At 36.9% G+C, this 19,077-nt stretch overlaps 3 protein-coding genes across 6 annotated transcripts in view; 2 read left to right on the plus strand and 1 right to left on the minus strand.

Annotated features, from left to right (window-relative positions):
• The window catches only part of mus304 (mutagen-sensitive 304), a 35,998-nt gene that overhangs the window by 15,328 nt on the left and 1,593 nt on the right, over positions 1-19,077 (plus strand). The window contains exon 6 of one of the 2 annotated variants that reach the window (XM_070279375.1): positions 453-543. The exons of the other annotated variant lie outside the window; for it this stretch is intronic. The gene's annotated coding sequence lies outside the window, so the exon portion shown is untranslated. Of the gene's footprint in view, positions 1-452; positions 544-19,077 lie in introns of those variants that run through there. 2 annotated transcript variants of the gene reach the window in all.
• Positions 1,510-3,401, minus strand: Cyp312a1 (Cytochrome P450 312a1). Its single transcript, XM_017234034.3, has 3 exons — positions 2,730-3,401; positions 2,100-2,662; positions 1,510-2,036 (listed from the first exon to the last, which is right to left on the minus strand). Exons 1-3 carry the CDS (start codon positions 3,356-3,358, stop codon positions 1,693-1,695), a joined length of 1,536 nt encoding a protein of 511 aa, XP_017089523.2. The 5' UTR covers positions 3,359-3,401; the 3' UTR covers positions 1,510-1,692.
• On the plus strand, positions 9,401-15,546 carry geko. 3 transcript variants are annotated; one of them, XM_070280268.1, is made up of 3 exons: positions 9,401-10,078; positions 13,588-13,762; positions 15,048-15,546. In XM_070280268.1, the coding sequence occupies exons 1-3, from the start codon at positions 9,832-9,834 to the stop codon at positions 15,232-15,234; spliced, it is 609 nt and encodes a 202-aa protein (XP_070136369.1). In that variant the 5' UTR covers positions 9,401-9,831; the 3' UTR covers positions 15,235-15,546. The 3 variants fall into 3 exon arrangements, with proteins under 3 accessions (XP_070136369.1, XP_017089529.1, XP_017089528.1); XM_017234040.3 differs by having other exon boundaries at positions 13,591-13,762; XM_017234039.3 differs by having other exon boundaries at positions 9,403-10,078; positions 13,561-13,762.

The following is a 19,077-nucleotide window of genomic DNA, read 5'->3' on the forward strand; positions in this document are numbered from 1 at the left end:
AGTTATGCTGCATCATAAACTTATGCCTGATGTACAGATGCTGGATATAAAAGCTGTGTAAATGAAAACTGCGCCCAGTCAGCGGCAATAAAACATTGCGTCAAGTTCTGGACCCTGGGATTACGATATGGAACTGGATTTATATCGTTTTAATGACCAACGACAGCATCCCACCGTGAAGATCTCTAAATTTAGATAAATAAAAATATGACAGCTGACACTTAAAAGGAGTAGCGGAGAGTACTCATCATAATTAAAGCCGCGGGGTTAGGGCGCCATAAAAGTCTCGAAGGATTCATATGGATAATTAAGTTATGGCGGCGGGTGCCAACAGAAGAAGGGTTAAAGCCTTCCCCGCGATACCAAATCCAATAAAATGATCGTAAAACTTTGGCCAAGCACTTAAAAATTTGAGGAAAACATGTTTCTAAGGCGCATATTTTAATTTCCAGATGGAGCTTTGCAGCAAAGGGTTTTTGACCATAAAAGCCCTACTGGACATTAAAAAACATTCTCAAAAATATTTTATGATACAATGCATACCCTTTTTTACAACTTTGTAACCAATTTATAAGAAACATTTTAGTTTGTTAAGTAACAAGGTCAAAAAACCTACCGGTCTGATGCGGAAAAATTATATCGGTTAATTAGATTATTTAAACAATTTACGTTTTAGGTAATAAATTCTTAAACATTTAAAAATTATCCAGCTGGAAACATTATTTTTATTATTTAAATAATATATTTAAAAAGGTTAATGCCTCTAGAATATCGTATAGAAATTACGTATATTCATTCTGCACACCATTTATTCAAAATATTTATAAAATTGGCTGCAGCACTTTTCTTCGTATCTATGTCTATCAATATAACCGGAACCCACCCCAAAATTCACCCACCAATCAGCCACAGAGTTCAACAATCTTGGAACTCCTTTCCATTACCCCTGGACGTGGGATTTTCAATAGCAGAACCATATCAGTTGGCAGATAGAACAAACTTTTATGCGCTTGTTAACAAAAGCGTGAAATTCAATGCCCGGGACGAGTAAAAAAAGAGTGTAAAAAAAATAAATAAAAGAAAAAATTTACGACACTGCGAATTAAACTTGATTTTTATTTAAATAAATTGCATTTTATATATGGCGTTCCTTCATTTCCCCCCCACACCCTGTGACGGGTGCCATAATAAGCAGGCAACGCTCATAATTTGCACCGGAATCCGATGGCAAGGATATAAGGATATGGGAGTGTGTATTCCATTCCAGGATAAGGGTAGACGAAATGACTGACTGGATGGCTGGCGACGGTTTGGTGGCTGTTGCTTTATGCATTTTTATTTATTACAGCGCCAGGAAATGTTTGTTGATTTTCCGCCGCTCGGCTGCCACAATAAAAATCAAAACCAGCCAGAAATTATTTTCTAGACGAACGCGCTTCGTTGAAATCGCATAAAAATGAAGCTTCAGAATATTCCAATTTGTAAAGAATTCTTTATATATTTTTGTCATTAAAAAAGCAAACATTATGCGTCTCAAAAGCAAGAAACCAATTTAAATAGGACTTATTCCATAACTAATATTTGGTATTAAATTATTCCTTTTCTATTATATTTCAAGTATTTATCATAAGTTTATATGCACACTAGGCGGCTAATGCTACTTCAAGCTAAATAAAGATTTTCCAGCAAGTCTCATTCGATTTTTCTAACTCGGCAGCGATAGGGTTCCACGGTTTGCAGCATGATGGTGAAGCTGCACTTCAGTTTCTCCTGTCGCTCCCCCAGAGGCTCAAACAGGTAGTTTCTCAGGAGGTGCGCCATAGCCAACTTCATCATCACCATGACGTATCGCTGGCCCATACAACTCCGCGCTCCCTTCATAAAGGGTATGAACGTGGAGGCATCGATTTTTGGCTCAGCTCCACTAGCCCACCGATCCGGCTTGAAAGTCATGGGATCCGGAAAGAATTCCTTACAACGTCCCATGTAAAGGGACGAGATCAGTACATTGGCGCCCTTAGGTATAAAAAAATCATCTGAAAAAGTCATAAATATGTTTTACATAAAAAGAAGCTTTGTTATTTAATTTTAATACTTACTAATCTGACAATTGGCAGTGGCTTTTCTAACTACCAGTGGACCCGGAGGATACATCCTCAGTGACTCCTTTATGCAAGCCTCTACGAAATCCAGTTTGCGTACTTGGTCTAGCGTAATAGGTTCACTGGTGTCTCGCCCACACACCGCCCACACCTCTTCCCGGCAACGCGCCTGGAACTCCGGATGCATGGTCATGTTGTACATGAAGAAATTAAGAGCGTTGGCCGTGAGATCAAAGCCTCCAAAGATAATGGTGTCCACCTCCTCGCGAATGTCCTTTGTTGACAATGGTTGACCATCCGGACCCGTGGCTTGAAAGAGAGTGTCCAAATAACACTTTGTTTGACGATCATCCTCCAAGTCAGTGGCGTCCAAAGACGTAACATTTCGGTTCTGCTCGTCCTGTCTCAGCTCTTCCAAGCGCCTTTGGACGATTTCTTCCGTAAAGCCATGTAGAGTTTTCAAGAGTTCCTTTTCTCTTTGAAAGTGTCTAGTAAACTTAAATATTTGGCCATTGCGATAGAAAATATTCTTCAGCTTTATGTCGATGATGATAAGGATTCTAAAGGGATTTAAAAGCACTTCAATTAGTGCAAAAATTAATAATTACGTACATTTATTTAACTCACTTTTTAACCGCATTGAGAAAATCTGATTTCTCATTCAACTGGGCATTAGCTGAAACCCCCAAAGCTGTTGCGCATATCGTGTCCAAAGTAAAGCAGGAAATCACATAGAAATAATCCACAGGTTCCCCAGAAATGGAGAAATCGCCCAATCTGTCCACTAGAATCCGTGACTGCTTTTCAAAAACTTTCACAAACTGATTTATCATGGCATAGTTAAAAGCCGGCATTACTATTTTCCGACGATGGGACCATTTCTCGAAACCACTGGTAAAGATTCCCTCGCCCAGCCAGTTCTCAAACACACTGTAGTCGGCGGGCTTTTGCAAAAGTTGCTGCGCACTGCCCAAGGCCTGAATGTCCTTCGGATTGCAATCCAACAGATACAGCTTGGTGCCCATCCAAAGTTTGAGACGATGATCCTTCATGTGGGTGGTTGTCAATTCGGTGGCCCGGCGAATAGGATTCGGGCCCGCTAGGCCCCACAGGATGTGTAGGTGCCCGATGATGGGCAATGAAGGTGGTGCCGGCCAGTTGTGGGTTAGCCGATCGATCCTGGTCTGATACTCAAAGGCATAGAGCAGGTACAGGAGCAGGGCAATAAACAGAAGACCGAAACCGAGCCAGAACATTTTACGGGGGATTCTAGATTGCAACTGTCTCGTCACGATGTCGCACAATGCGTTTTAAACAGATTCGTTTTAAAACTCGCGATTAGTCTGACACATAGGGTCGGGGTCACCACGGGGCCCTATAGTGTCACAAAAGTTGGCCATAAACCGGAATACACACTTGAAAAAAATCTTAGTTTTTAGACATAAGTTAAGATCATTATTTATTTTTGTCTGCCTTTAAAGAAGGTCTTCCTATATTATATATTTTAAGAAAAATAGTTTCATAATCAAGTAACCAGAATTATTTTTTAGAATCCGAGTGCAATAACTTTAGGAACTAGACGATGTGAGTTTTGCCATGCACCGATTAAGAGCAACTGCCGGGTCGACAGCGATATTAACACTGGCAATATAAATTTATAAGAATTTCGTAAACCCATATATGTATAATATAAGCGAATTCAAATCGATGCGGCTGCGAAATTAAAGTGACTCTTTTTGCGTGCCCACAGACGCTTAAGTACTCAGAAAGTCTTCGAAGATGTAAACAAAACATTAGAATCCAGAACTCAAAACCAATCAAGTCGATGGTAAAATACTCTAGGATGGTATTAAATGTATTAAATCTAAATTATCTAAATGGTTTAAGATACAAAAAATGGATACTATTAATGGATAATGGATAAGCCTGGTTATTAGAACTTTCAGGCACAACCGTTTTTTCCGGTTTTTAACAAATATTTATAGATAGTTTTTAATGTTCAGTATTTCTTACCGAAACTAATTATTTTTAGTCATGCTGAAAAATTGAACTTGAACTTCGGGGATCTTTTTCGACAAACTTCGTTTCAACTAAAACCCTCAAAAAACCCGTCCTGTTCATATTTGTAAATACACTTCAGTTTCGATGATGCTTTCAGCCTCTCGTACACTTTTTTGTTTTATTTGATAAATTATAATGTCGATTACGATTTTGTCGATTGCATACCAATTTCATAAGGCTCGTAAAACCAAACGGTCTTTGGGGTGGGGCGAAACCACCCAGAGTTTGGCGGTCATACGAGGACAGATATTGTGATTTCAATTACCTAATTTATAGTGCGAAAATGTATAAGATAAATACCAAATAATACATTTATTGGTCTACAGCTTTAGAGAAAAAAATTGACAAAGTAAACAATAGTTTATAATTAATTATCGCCAAGTCACTTAGGACACTTGCATAAACAATTTGAATTCATGGTTAAATAATTTTGCCTATCCAATAATAGAATATTTTTTGTTTTATTTTATTAAGTATAAAATAAACATTTGCCATTCAGTCATTTCTCTATTTCAATTGTCAATTAATTTACTGGTGTGTTGTTGGTCTTCCTCTCGACCAACTGTCATTTAATTCATATTCAGTTTAAATATAGGGAAGCTTAACAAACGACCTCACCTACCATATTTACACTAATTAACACGGAAAAAGTTAGCTGTCAACAGCAAAAAAAATCGAATAAAGGACCAAAAGATACTGTAATTAAAGCGAATGCAACTGAAAATAATATTTGCTGGTCAACAATTCACAAAAAAATAATTAACAGTTCATATGTGTCTGTATTATGTTCCATTATGTTCTCGCACTGCAGGAATGTTTATTTAAATAAAAGGACAAATGAATGACGTAAATATGAGTTTTATTAAAATTTATTTTGTCAACTCGGCTTTCAATTGAACGTGAACTTTTTGCATTCAGTTTATGTCCGTAAGTTGTTAATTAAACAGAAATGGAACCTATTTTTTTGTGCCACTCTTTAAAGAAAAGCCTTTAATTGATTTGTGGATTTGGGAAAAGATTAAGCTACTAGGTTTCGGGACCTATTCCTTCCTAATATGCCACTAATTAGAACTAACCCAACAATGTACGACAATAGCCCTTTGAAGTCGAGGCCCACAATTGTATTCGCGTAAATTCCTTTATCTAATGGATGCCAATAAACTGCGAAAGAGACCCACACACGAACACTGTCAGGATATAATATGGTTATGCACCTGACAGGACCAAGAACATTGTCTCAGATGGAAAATTAAAAGTGATGCGTGGCCACAAGCGGATGTGGGATATTGAATGGAGATGGGTGGTAAATGGCTTCTCGGGGTGGAATTCAAGGCGATAGGATAGGGCAGTTCAAACTAATTTGAATTTATGTAGCAAAATGGTAGCCATCGATTCAGGTTCCCTTTCTAAAGTCTTGGGTTTTGTGCGAGTTCTAAATGTATATTTTAAAAAATCTATAAACACTACTCTTGTTTAAATATTTGATAATATATCAACAGTATATCTCTTAACATTTTTTAAAAACTTATACTAAATAAAAGAAATGTGTCTGATTATTTTGATCCTTTGTTTTAAAACATCATTAAATTAGTCAGTGATTACCACTGATTTGATGAAAATATCTAGAGTATTTATCCATCGATTCTTGTGCTACATAAGTGGTGTCTCATTATTGTTGTTTGTGTGGGCATTGGTGTCCTGTAATTAAACTGCATATTATCAGCCAACACATATACATGCATATAACCACTCAACTGAGGCAGGACCTCCCATCCACTTGCACCACATAATTATGCAGAAATTTCCAAATAGTGGAGGGTATGGGGCTTGATGGGAATGCAAAAGCCAAAAGGACCCGCCCAGCTGTCACTTTGTGTTCGGCTTTTGTGTAAAATTTAATTTGGCTACATTTAATTATTGTTTATGTAAGGCTTGTCCCTGTCGCTGCCATCGCACATTGTCATATCGCAAACAATGATAATTTGCCAAATGCGAGCCGATTGGGCTTATAGATAGCCGGCTGTATCTCTATCTTATGGCCAAAATGAAGGCGATCCCAGTCAAGACTACAGGGTTATACCACAAGATGTCAACGGATAAGGTACACCTGAAAAAATGGATGCAATATTTTTCTGACATTAACAGACTATGTATTACTTTCATTCTTAATATGACTTATTATTTTGCTCCTATAGATCTATATTCTCTAGATCTATAACAGATGGAGTGATCTACTTATTTCCACAAGGTAGTTCGCTTGGACTAATCGCATGTTGTGTCAACATTAATCGCATCAAATTTAATTTCACAATTAAATGCAAAGACGCGACGCGTTTAGCATAAATTATAAAGGCGGTAAATGGAAGCCGCGGGCGGTGTCTTTCACTTCAGCTCCTGCCACTTTCCTGAGGTGTTGGTTATGGTTGCGGATGACCTCCGACCTCTTATTTGGCTGGAAAATAAAATGAAAAAAAATTAAGATACATGTTTATTCCAACACCAACACCATTAAGGCCTCCTGTTGCTACGGCTTCCGTTTCCGTTTTCGCAATAGAGTGTGAGTGCAATCGTTTGGCATTTGCGCGTATTTATTGCCTCAACTTAATTTAATTGAAACCTAATCTAAGGATTCATTAAGCTTGTGGTATTAAACGTCTTTAATTGGTGAATGTTGATTAAATTACTCGAACGTCAGTTATGTGTAGGCTTAAATATGATGTTACCTTTCACTCTTGTATTTAATTTTTATTTTAAAGCAGAAATAAGTTTCCAAGGCTTACATTTTAAGGTCAAAATAGTGGATGGCTATTAACAATAGACCTAACAATTTTCTTAAGCCAGAACTAGACCACACAATAATAGAAGACATCAATCAGTTAACAAGATCAATTGAATGGAGGCTCAAAAAAATCCATTGTTGTGAAGTTTTTGAAAATCATGGTTAGCTTGGCAACGACATTTGGCAACGACATTTTCTGCAGTTTCTTTGGCTTCAAGAAAAGTTTGCATAAAAAATGTTTATTTATTGCATTGAAGGTCAACAACTTTGAAACTAATTTGAGAACATTAGCTTATACAAAATGCCAACTGTTCGTCAAACAATTTTCAGATTTTTCCAGTTTCTCATGCAATTTTGGGTGATATCTCAATAAAAGGGGGGTTGGGAGACACAGAAATTGGTAAACCAGTTTGGCTTGTCTCAGGTAACTATATTGGAGTTTTGAATGCAACTCGATACACTCTTTTCAAACTTTTAATTCTAATCGTTTAATCTTGACGTTTATCCCGATCGAAACGATGTGCCAACAAACTGTGCCACAATCGCGGAAAACCTTAAACTTAATCTCAGCATCCGGCCTAAAGGCTTTGGCGGCTGGAATAAAGTAAAAATAATAATTTTAAATTACTTTTTTAAGCCTCATGCTTGGCTGCCGTCGACAGCAATGAAGTCAGTGTCTTTTTTCACTTTTTGCACCTCGCATTTTTGTTGGCTCTTTGCTACTTAACCTTCGAGGCATAAAAGGTATTTTTTATAAAAGAGTACTTTGGTTTTTCATTTTAAACAGGTACTTTTATAAGTAGAGAAATTGATATAAACATTCTTTTAATAATTTATTTATCAAAGTTAATTCTATCACTATTTAGTTGGTTAATATTTTTTAACATTTTAATATCTATATCCAAACTAAGGGTATTTTTTGCTTCGGCTTTTATTTATTAGTTTTTTGGTGTTTTTTTTTTGGCCAGGGCGTAGTTGCAACTGAAGGACAGCGGCTGCCACAACAGAGGCAATTTGAAGGCAAGCAAAACAAATGAATTCTCAAAGGCAAATGCAGAGCGGGGTGAATACTTTTTCTTGTTTTTGTTGAATGGAGTTTGTAGTGGACAAGCTACTCAACCAAGTTACTCAGTCATATTAAACATAGATATTATATATTTCTTAAAGTCCCTAACTTCTAGCTCCAATTTAGTTTCTCAATTTGGTCGTCAACCTCAAAATTGCAGTTAGCAGTGGCAGTTGCCTCGACTTCTTGGCAATTGCACTTCACTTGACTGCATTTTGGCCAAGACATGTACAAAAAAAGTTGTCTCATGTTCTCGTTGTTACCTTTAATTTGAGTGGCTTTCGGTGTTGGGCTTACCTGGTTTTTTTCTCCTTTTTTTTGGTGATTGTTGGCCAAGACTAAGTCACGTTCCGATTGCACATTTAATACGGCGCTCAACTTGGCCAACTCAGTTGGCTAAACTCACCTCGTCTGGCTTTTTGATTTTCTGGCAGTCGCGTTTTTTTTGGGCATTGCAACATTTGGCTGTCGGTCAGCTGGCAGGGTCAAGACAGGTTTACCATTTTCGCACCCATGGATCATAAATCTGTCAGCGAACACCCGATGACCTTTCTACCTGCTCGATAAGCGTTCAGTTTCCAGCTGTCCTGGAAATTGTAAATAAATGGAAATTGAGGAAATCGTTTAAATATTTACAATTACCACAAATGGCCTACGTGACGGGGCACGAGACTTATCTGGGAGTTACATTTGTAGGGTAATTGGGTTTGGTTTTTTTTTTTTGCTGGGTAATCCTTAACTTCTTAGGAAGTCAGTGGGTTTTACAAATGGACTGTACTTTAAATACCTAAGATAAAAAATACTTAAGTTGCAACAGAGATTATCTATATAAGTATTCTCTGGTACGTACTCCAGAATGTCCTTGGGGGATTTTTCAACAAAAAAATGGGTTTAGTTGAAGTATACATGAAGTATTTGTAGAATTCAACAATTTTTTATTTCCACAAGCTATTACTTATTTAATTTTTTTTTTATATTTAATATAGTTTCTGTTATTTATTGGAAACCTTAAAAAAAAAACCCTTCTCTTTGCCAGGTCATTAGCCTTTTAAGCCTACTAGTTCAAGTAAAACCTAGAAAGTAAGAGAATTAAGTCATTGCTCGGTTTAATCAAAACTTATTTTATTTGATGGACAGCTGTGGTTGCGACTGGCCGCAGACAATTAGCACCACTGAGCACGGTACAGTGGGTGCAAAAATTAAAACCTCAGTTGGTAGAAGTTCTCTCCACAATATATTTTCCCCGAGAGCCGCTCGCGATCAGCTGTGCATAAAACCCGATTATACTGCTAGCTCTCTGCTCGAGGCAACTCTCCCGATCCGTATGCCTCTCGCGATCAGCTGATCGTCTGAGCCAGGTTTCAGGTATGGGCCTTCTGAGCCGAGCCGAGTCGGTTCAGTGGCATCGCAACTCTTAACCGAATCGGACAGGTGTGCTGCTCTAGCTGTTAACCGGAGAACTCAGTGGCCGGCCATATCGCGTGTGTTACCTGTACCTGTATTTTGGCTTTACAGTTACTAACGAGTTATGCGCGCTTGAATGCCAAATTTAATTACAGCTCTTTGCATGTTTGCCAGACGTAATTTGAAAACGTTTTCGAAAAGCGTGTAAGAAAGAAAAAAATCAAACGACTTTCGTTTTCCTTCAACTTTCATTTTGGATACAATCGCCTGTCTTGCTCTCGGCCTGCCATTGGAAAAGTGTCAAAACCAAGGTGCTAACAACACAAGCCAATAAAATTTAATTCCATCAAGTATATATCTCTGAAATATATACCCATCGAATTCTGTGAAACGCGTGTGAATTAAGTAATTTTCGAAACATGGCTCTCATTGACACCGCTTGGCGAGTCCGCTTCATGATTTTTGTGGTCGTCTCCCTGCTGTTGGTGGGCGATCTTTTTGGCTACGGTGGCATTAGGCCATCCCCCGCCGACCACCACTCGGTGGTGCGCCGCAGCGCCGGGGCGGCGGGTGCCGGCGTGGGGGCGGGCGGTGCCCCAACGGGTCCAGCGGCTGCCGCGGCCAGCAAGTTTCAGGCGAAGAATGCAGAAATCGATATATCCGAAGGTGAGTTTCGCAAACTGTCCCATCCCACTTTTGTTTTTGCTTTTTATTTTGGCTAAAAATATATTTTACTCGCTTGGAGACTGAGTTGCTAAAAAAAATTCAGAAATTAAAACCATCAAAAATTTCATTATCTTTTCTTTTGTGACCTAAAGATTCATATGTATAATATGAAGTATTTTGTTTTTTAAGCATTATCAGGCGTACTGTGTTTTAAAATAAAATATATATGAATATAAGATGTAAAGATTGTAGAAAATTTTGCAGAGAATAAAATATTATAATCTTAAAAATCCCCCTTGGCTTTAACCTTCCTAGTAACAATTTATTCATAGGCTTGTAACAAACCTATAGCCTTTCAAGAAACAGTTCTCACTCTTAAACTATTCTTTATTAAAAAAATCTTTATTCAAAATTTTAAATCCCAGCTTTTAAACCCAATATTTCCATTCCAATATTTCAAAATTACCATTCATTAAAATCATTTCATTATTTCATTAGTCGACCACAAAATATGTACATATGTATATCTGTTTGAATATTTCTTTATATACGTTTGCTGTTGTATTTGGGCTGGTCAAGGTTATTTTCGCTTTATAAATGGAGAATTACTTATACAGCTAGCGGCACGTGTAAGCTTCATTTAGGGTCTCGATGTTTAATTACACTTATTTTTTGTGTATTTTTTTTTATTTGGCTGGTAGGTGAAAACCGGAACCGAGCCAAGGGAGACCAATGTACGATGCTTTATTTTGATTACGCACGTGAAGTTTCGCTTTAAAAGTTAATGCAAGCGATTCAGAGTATCCATTTAGATAATCCGTTCAAAGATTAGGCTTTTGTGGGTATAATTATCTAATAGTGAGCTACTGAAAAAATAAAGTTCTAAAAAATGTTTTAAAATGCTTTATAGTAATGACAACTTTAAAGTCTGGAAATTTTTGGGAAAATAAAGTGCCAAGACATTCGTTGCTTGTCTGGCATAATAAACAGATACGAGTACTTCAGAAAACAAAAGTTTCCATTAACTATAACAGCGTCATTAAGTTTTTTTATGGTTTAGTTTGTTTTTTGTCTATTGTTTTCTGAGGAAAGTGACTTCATTACCTGAGTACATTACCGCCATTTCTTTACCGCCTCTAGGAAAATGATTTATTTGTGAAATTCAAACGACTTAATGGGTAATTATTCAAAACTTATACATCAAACAAAAAAATGGCAACATTTTCAAATATTATTCAACATTGAAGTTCACGTTCGAATTGATTTAAATACACTTCTTTGCCTCCACTTTCTCAATGATTTGCATACACAATACCCCAATGGCTATAATATGACATAACATTGGTCGATATTACACAACCTATCTGTTTGTATTTTAAGGTAAACGGGAAAAGAAATTCAAACGAAAGTGTGTAGAGACAATCAAATAATAATTAAATCAAAAGAGGTACGATGGATTAATGGTTATGATGTTTGGACCTACTAGGAAATGAAAAAACCTTTGCATAAAGTCAACGTATCATAAATGAGTGCAAACTTCCCCAAACCATTTCACGCTCCATCGAGATGACTCCGAGACTAACTCAAGTTGGTCTTTCTTTTGTATATCTGAGAGGTGAAAGTGGAAAAATGCCAAGCAAATAAACTTGATGTAATAAAACCCCGAGCAAACAACAAGTTTTCGCTTTGCATGTTCAGCTTTTAGGGGTCGAGAGAGACAGGGTCTTGAATTCCATTCAGAGACTTTCCCAGAGACCGGCAGTTCATTAGCGTGGGTCAGAGTTAAACTTAAAATGCCCCAAGATTTTGTTTTTTTCCGGCGTTAGTATTCCAGTTTCGTCAGAAGCGTTTAGAGAGTCTAGAGTCTAGACCAATTCAGTGTTCACTTTATAAATTCAAAGTTCATTATTGTCTAGCTGGCTTACTCAAACAGGAAGTGATGAAAACTTGACTTGATTTGTGACGTTTAGTTTATCAAACTAAGCCAAGACACTCAAAGCTTGGGCTTGGATTTGGGAAATATTCAGATCTATAACCGGTTCCGATTCCAGACGTAATCTGTTCCAACTGAAGAAGTTGTCTTCCAAAAAACTAGATTTCCGCTGAATTCGAGAGTGAATTTTGTTTTTCGTAAACCGAGATTTGAATATTCATTTTAATTTCTTGTAAATGCCATTCACTTCCATTGAGATAAAGCACGTGCCCTTCTCTATTTTACCGGTCGGAATTATCTGCATTGACGATTTTGGATTCATTGCACGTCTTCCTCTTGGCCAAATGGAATCAAGCAAAGCCACAACCTTTAACTTTTCGTGATAAAAATGCAGAGCTGGCACTTCAATTCGCATTTATTTCCATTCAATTGCGGACATTTGTAAAGAAAATTGATTCAATCATCAAGTCGACTTTCAGTCAAGGCCTTAATTGATTCGTTTTCGATGTTTTGATTCAAGAAAGTAGTATATTTAGATATTTGTGAGTCAAGTTCAATGAATTATGCAAAGGTTTGGATGGCCTATTAAACCAGATTTTATTCAAAAGATCTCACTGTCAATGTTTTTTTGTTACAAAGTTCTAAACAAAGTGTTGTGTTTTTCTTGTATTTTGTATGAAACTAATAGCTCTGGAATTAATCTAAAAATTAAATAAAATATCTAAATACATTTTATTTGAAATCAAGCCAAGTCATGCCTGATTGCAACTTCGAGTAGACAAAATGAATATTTATAAGCCCTGGATCATAAATTAAATAAAAAAACGTGTTATCAGTAACGGAATTATTGAAGTTTGAATTTTCACACCGAGATAGGTTTTTGCATTTGTTCCGCATTCAAAGTTCAAAACTAAAAGGCAAGTTCAGACGGCAAAGGCATAAATGAATATTCGTCTGAAGACCATAATTAATAAAAACTAAGCGTCTGATGACTGAACAAATATTCAACGTAAAGTTCAACGCATTGTTTTGGCCTTGTTGGGGGCATGGGGGTTGTCAAATAAAATGTGGAGAATATTCGCAACAGCTGATGAAGCGAATAGCCAAATAAATATTTGTCTTACTCACCGCACATGCACTCGAAAAAATAAACCGAAATTACCTGTGTTCACATCATCACCTTTCCAACACTCTCAATTTCTATTTGTCTTTCTGGATATTTGCCCAATTGTTGACAATTTGTTGCCTTTTGTTAGCAATTTGTTTTGAGCCTTCATTAGTCATTGTTTGCATTCCCATGTTTCATTTTGGCATTTAGCAACCTTGAGGTCGTAGAATTCTTCTCTCCTCCCTCGAAATCACCCCAAAATATATACATTTTTTTTGTTAATGATTTGCGCAGTTCCCGAGATCTTAATTTGAAAGCAGTTAGCTATGCAAATGAGCTCCAGCTCCAGCGAGTTAAACAATATATAAATGCCAACCATCCGAATGAACCAGACCGGTGATTGATGCCCGAAATACCTAACTTTATTTATATCTGTTTTAGAGCACGATTTTAACGAGTTCTCCGCAGCAGCTCAGGCTCTAAAGCCGGGAATGGCTGTGGTTACTGGGGCTAGCCTGAAGACCAAGTCCCAGCTCACGGACACCATCAAGGAGTCGTGTCTGCCAAAGATGCTCTGTGAATTGGCGTCCAAGCCGGAGTACCAACTCAGCGAGAAGGAGCGAGAACTACTGAGACTGATAAGGTAAGTGATCCACAAAGAGGATCCATAACTTAAAAAATTAAAATCAACATTCTAGTCTATGAATAAATATTTGAAACAAACAGCTGGTATATTTTTTTAAATTAGAAGTAGAATTTTAAAAACAGATGACTAAGCTTAGATACAAAATTGAAAATAAATGTCAGCATTGATAGCAAAAATAAGAATTAATAGCAATAGAATAGCAAATGAATTAATAGATATTTTAAACAAAATAACAAATATTTAAACCGGTTGCCAATAATCTGCATATCAAAACAAAAATTTCTTGTTTGAGTAAAAACCAATTTATTTTTTATACATTTGTTATTAAACATTAGTAAGTTTTATTTAAATGTTATTTAAAATCTAGGCTTTTCTAGAAATAAATTTATAATTGGGAAAGGTTTTTAGGAGGTAGACTCTTCTAAGCGAATAATCAAAGTAATTTGTTTATTTGACCCATAAATAGAGAGCAAGTTCCTCGTTAAAATATAATAGTTTAGGTTTATCTTAAAAATACAATCCATTCTCGTTAGAAACTAGACGAATGTTTGCTTATAGAGTTCAACAAGTAGAACCTGTTCTTAATATATCTATAAAACATTTGCATACAGAATGATTGCAAAAGCTTTCAGCAAACAGGTTTCAAAGGGTTCGAGTGCAGTTACCTGCGATTGCAGTTGCAATCCATTAAAGTTCTATTAAGATTGCTAGCCAGAATAAATTATAGGTGACTCACGGGCAAAGTGCACTACTCAAAAGTAGAGACAATGGGGCTATTTAGGTTAGTTAAGTGCGACAAATATTTGAGCCCCACGATCCCGCGGATCAGCAGTCGTAACCTACCTCAACTTCAGCTGTAACCTCGCACTTGAGACGAAGGTGAGCCGAAGCTAATGGAAAATCGCCCCTCGGTCCGACTATATTGTAGAATCTACTAAATCAACAGCAAGGTGAATGGCTCCGACTCTGACTGGGGAATTCTAGATACACAAACTCGACATAAAACTACCGAAACCCACAGCTGAAAGCGAAACTTGGAACAACTCCAGTGCTAAGCCAAGCCAAGCGTTAAATGATAATGGCTTATTATAATATTAAATGTTGGTTCAGTTGTTCTGCGGTAGAGTAACTTCCGTCTTAGGTGATCTTTGTTTGAAAAACTCAAAAAATTCTAATTATAAACATACATATTTGTTTGGACAAATAATGTTTTAGTTCTTCTAGCTTTATTTTGTTTGAAACTTGCCTTTTTATTAACAATATTCTTCACTTTTTTCTACAGATCTCCAACCATGCCCTGGATGATGAATATGCCACCAAGCAAATGGTACTTTGCTGCCCACATGGGCGAACTAATGCGCCACACTGGCGATAATCTCAGTGGACCCATGGGATGTGCCAACCTGTGGCCCAATTGCCCCATTAGCTCCAAGAAACTAATGAAACTCAGCTATAAAGTTCGCGTCTAAAAAACACCCATCACTTGTGTATATGTATTTTATTTTTCTCAGCCTTTGTACCATATGTATGTTTCTTTATTCTTTACTATTAAAATTAGCTTGTATATTACTTATAATTAGCTTAGGATCTAAGCCCCGACATGACTGATGTGACTGTAGAACTGGAACAACCTGCATCTATTAGCTACAAGTCCTAGTTGTAATCTAGATTAAAACCTCTATGTGTGACTAGTCACGACTTGATTTAGTCTTATGTCTAGATTTAGTTCGATGCTCTCCTGTATATTTAAATAAATGAATTATGTGCATATTTCGTAATGATCTTGATTGTTGCTGTGTCACCTTCGAGTGATTTGAGAAATGGGATTGACGAAATCCCCACACTTTTTTATTGAATCGCCCAAGTGCAGGTAATTGCTAGGAAGCGTTCAATCCAACCTGCTGGCAATGAAATTATATTTTTAGATATTTGTTATGCAACGGAAGGTCGTCTCCTCCATCAAATGTGGTAATCATCTGTTGAACGGATATTGTGATGTGTCATTGGACGGGGTGTTCGGCGTTTGATCCGACTAGGTAATTGATTTTAAAGTGCTGCCTTAGACTTTATTGTGGATATTTCAAATGGGAAATGAATATTGGTCAGGCACAGTATTTTATTAGAGGGACAATTAAAATAAATATATAACCCATCTACATAAAAATCCTCAAACAAAATATTTTTTAGGAAAACTGGGTTTTTTATTATATGATGGCTACATATTCCCCGATTCTCAAGCGGAGTACATTAAACGATTTCAGGATCGATGCTCCACCATTCTGCATCAAAATCCTGAGACAAAATATTTTTTAGATTTTTTGTCCATTTTTCGTGATGGGATCCCTTGAAAATGGGGTTTTTCCCTATATGTCCCACAGTGATGGCTATATCTTCTATAATTATCATCCGATTCTCAAGTACCTTAAAGGATTTCTATATTGATTCTCCACCATTCTGCATCAAAATCCTGAGACAAAATATTTTTTAGATTTTTTGTCCATTTTTTGTAATGGGAACCCTCGAAAATGGGCTTTTCCCCTGTACGGCCCACAGTGATGGCTATATCTTCCCCAATTCTCATCCGATTCTCAACCGGAGTACCTTAAACGATTTCTAGATCGGTTCTCCATAATTCAGCATCAAAATGCTGAGACATGAAATGAAATGTTGAGGTTTTCCTCTATAGGATCCTTATAAAAGTTGGTATGTCGTATTATTTTGTCAAAAATTTAATCCATAAGGTCCATATTTTTATCTATTAATATCTTATGTCGTTTAAATCTATCCTTATTTTTGCATACTTTCAGGCACTGTCAAATATTTTACCACACACCTTGAATAAACAATAAAGAAAAGACAAAAACTGCGAATTTTAGTGCACAATTTATATGCAAATTTAATTGGCTCAACGACATTGCGCAAAAAAAAAATTAGAATTATTTCGCTTTGTTTACAATTGTCTCACCAATCGATCAAGTATTCCGTGCACATTTTTCAAAAAAAAAAACAAAACAATGGTCATGCGAGTGAAATTGTCGAATTATGACAAACATATTGATGGCTGCATTAAAATCTCTAGAAAGTAAACAAAAACAAGTAATCTAAAAATAAAATTTTTGATTATTAATGCTACATCAGTGTCACTGACACGAGATTGAAATCGTAATAAATCATTGATTTCGGAATGCAAAATCGAACACCTAATTGAAATTCCAGTTACACTTGACGCCCAAATAGTCAGAGGGAACACGTTAGATTTGGCAACAAACTCTGGCTAAATTGCACAAATTCATCCAAAACAATAAAAGCCAACAAATTCGTAATATCAAACTGAAAATTAGGTCAGATTTGTTTAACTGTTCGTTGTTGTTACGCTCGTTGCGTGCTTTTTGTGCGCAACTTTCATTGTTTGGGTCGGTGGCCCAAATTTCGTGTTTGGCTTGGACCCGGCTCCATTTTAGCTTTTGGCATGACGCTTGACAAGTTGTTTGGCTTATGCAATTCCAGGGGGCTAAAAGGAAGGTGCAGGGGCAGGAGGGTGTGCCGGCCAGGTGCAGTTGCAGTTGCATTGTCTGAGGCTTCTGTCAGCTTTCGAATTTCTTTCTTTAAATTATTTCCGCATATTTGGCTCACCGAAAATGAAAGCTAAAAAATTTGCAACGAAAAATTGGTAGAATATTTAATGCCCTTAAAATATTGAAAAAGTTAAAAATATAAAGTAAAAACAATTTATTACAAAAACCCCTTTAATTAGGCAACAAAAACTTCATAATTGCTCTTACAGACACTTTTTTCAAAACTGTAATAGCTATTACAGTGCTTAATACAATTTTAATTGAAAAAACTCCCATTTTATGATTTAAGTAATCCTCAAATTAAGTAATCCCCTTTCATTAGTGCAAAAATTAACCAAAAAATACCTTCACCAAATGCCGGGCATGTCCCGCCCAACTGGAAAATCACGAAAATTTTCCATTGCAAGAGCTGCAATTCCCAACCTACTTTCCTGTTGCACGCCAAGAAACCAAAAGCCATAACCGCGGAGAAAATCAAGTGTACGGTACAACAAGAAAATGCTCTGCATAAAATGTAAGCCAAAGTTTGAAATAGCGGCGAAAGAAAAGCGAATTTCCCATAGCGGTAGTGTTCGGAGCACAGCCACCATTTAATTGCAGCTCGGGAGTCTCTACTGTGGTGTGGCGGTTGTCGGGAGATTGCATAACTCCGGCTGGGGCTACGTGATCTGGTCGAGGTGGTCGCGATGGTCGCGGTGGTCTCAAACGGGTCCCGGCGATTTGGCCAACTGACTGATTGAACCACTCTTTGATGGCCTATTACATCTGGCTAAATGATTCTGTTTTATTGCGACCGCAATTGCATCTGAACAGTTTCTTGGCGTGGATTTCCTTGATATTGATGAGATTTCCTCACACTTTGTATCTGAGAATGGTAACCTGGTCAGAGACACGTGCTCTAAGCCATCGTACGATAAACAGTTTTGGCAAATAGCCAGCTTGAGCCATCAGTTAGGTTCAATGGTGCTAATTAACCGGGTCAACAAAAAATATGTTGAATGGTGGGATTGGCCAACTTGCCAGAGAGACTGATACTGTTTTTTTCGGATTAAATATTAAATTCTTAAGTAAACAACAATTTTATAAAATATTTAAAAATAATAGTATATGCCAAGTTTACTAAAAGTCTAAACTTGGCACTCCTAAACTTAGTCTGTTGCTAGTCGCCCATTTTAACCTTTTGAACAGACAGACAAAAACTCAACCGAAACAAATTGCTTCAACAAAACCATATAGGAAATCGTGTACTTTGGTATCCGACAGATACCAGGTAGCACCTTACGGAAATGAGGTAATTGATATGCAAACCAAACATCAAAACCAAAATAAAACCACGAATAAAGAGCAAGCAGTGAAGGAACGAGCCTCAATGAGCCAAGTCCGAATATTTGGTGTGAAAATTTTCATAACTTGTCATATCTGGGAGAGAGAGTGAAAAAAATCAGAGAAAAGCATTTCTCCGGAGACTAAAGAGACTGAGAGGAATTCGCTTAGGCCTGCGCCCTCAGCTTACTGGACACACTTTCACTTGCTGGCCGGTCTTGGGTTTGGCTTCCGCACGAAACTTGGTCAAAATGCAAAACAAACTTGGTCTGCACAGAAAGAGACTCAGTGGTGGAGTGAGGGTTTTTTTTATATAGACTATATTACTATAGACTATATATTTTTAATAAAATTTAATAAAAACTAAAACTTTTATTATAACCTCTGTCATTCCATCTTGTTTAAACATGGGAG

This window comes from Drosophila bipectinata, chromosome 3L (genome assembly GCF_030179905.1).
Source record: "Drosophila bipectinata strain 14024-0381.07 chromosome 3L, DbipHiC1v2, whole genome shotgun sequence".
NCBI lineage: Eukaryota > Metazoa > Arthropoda > Insecta > Diptera > Drosophilidae > Drosophila > Drosophila bipectinata.

Excerpts from the sequence above, each read along its gene's own strand:
- Cyp312a1 (XM_017234034.3), bottom strand. The coding sequence starts at position 3,358 with ATGTTCTGGCTCGGTTTCGGTCTTCTGTTTATTGCCCTGCTCCTGTAC. Across the intron at positions 2,663-2,729 it reads TTTCTCAATGCGGTTAAAAA|AATCCTTATCATCATCGACA; the intron begins GTGAGTTAAATA and ends AAATCCCTTTAG. Across the intron at positions 2,037-2,099 it reads CACTGCCAATTGTCAGATTA|ATGATTTTTTTATACCTAAG; the intron begins GTAAGTATTAAA and ends TGACTTTTTCAG.
- geko (XM_017234039.3), top strand. The coding sequence starts at position 9,832 with ATGGCTCTCATTGACACCGCTTGGCGAGTCCGCTTCATGATTTTTGTG. Across the intron at positions 10,079-13,560 it reads AGAAATCGATATATCCGAAG|AGCACGATTTTAACGAGTTC; the intron begins GTGAGTTTCGCA and ends TATCTGTTTTAG. Across the intron at positions 13,763-15,047 it reads GAACTACTGAGACTGATAAG|ATCTCCAACCATGCCCTGGA; the intron begins GTAAGTGATCCA and ends TTTTTTCTACAG.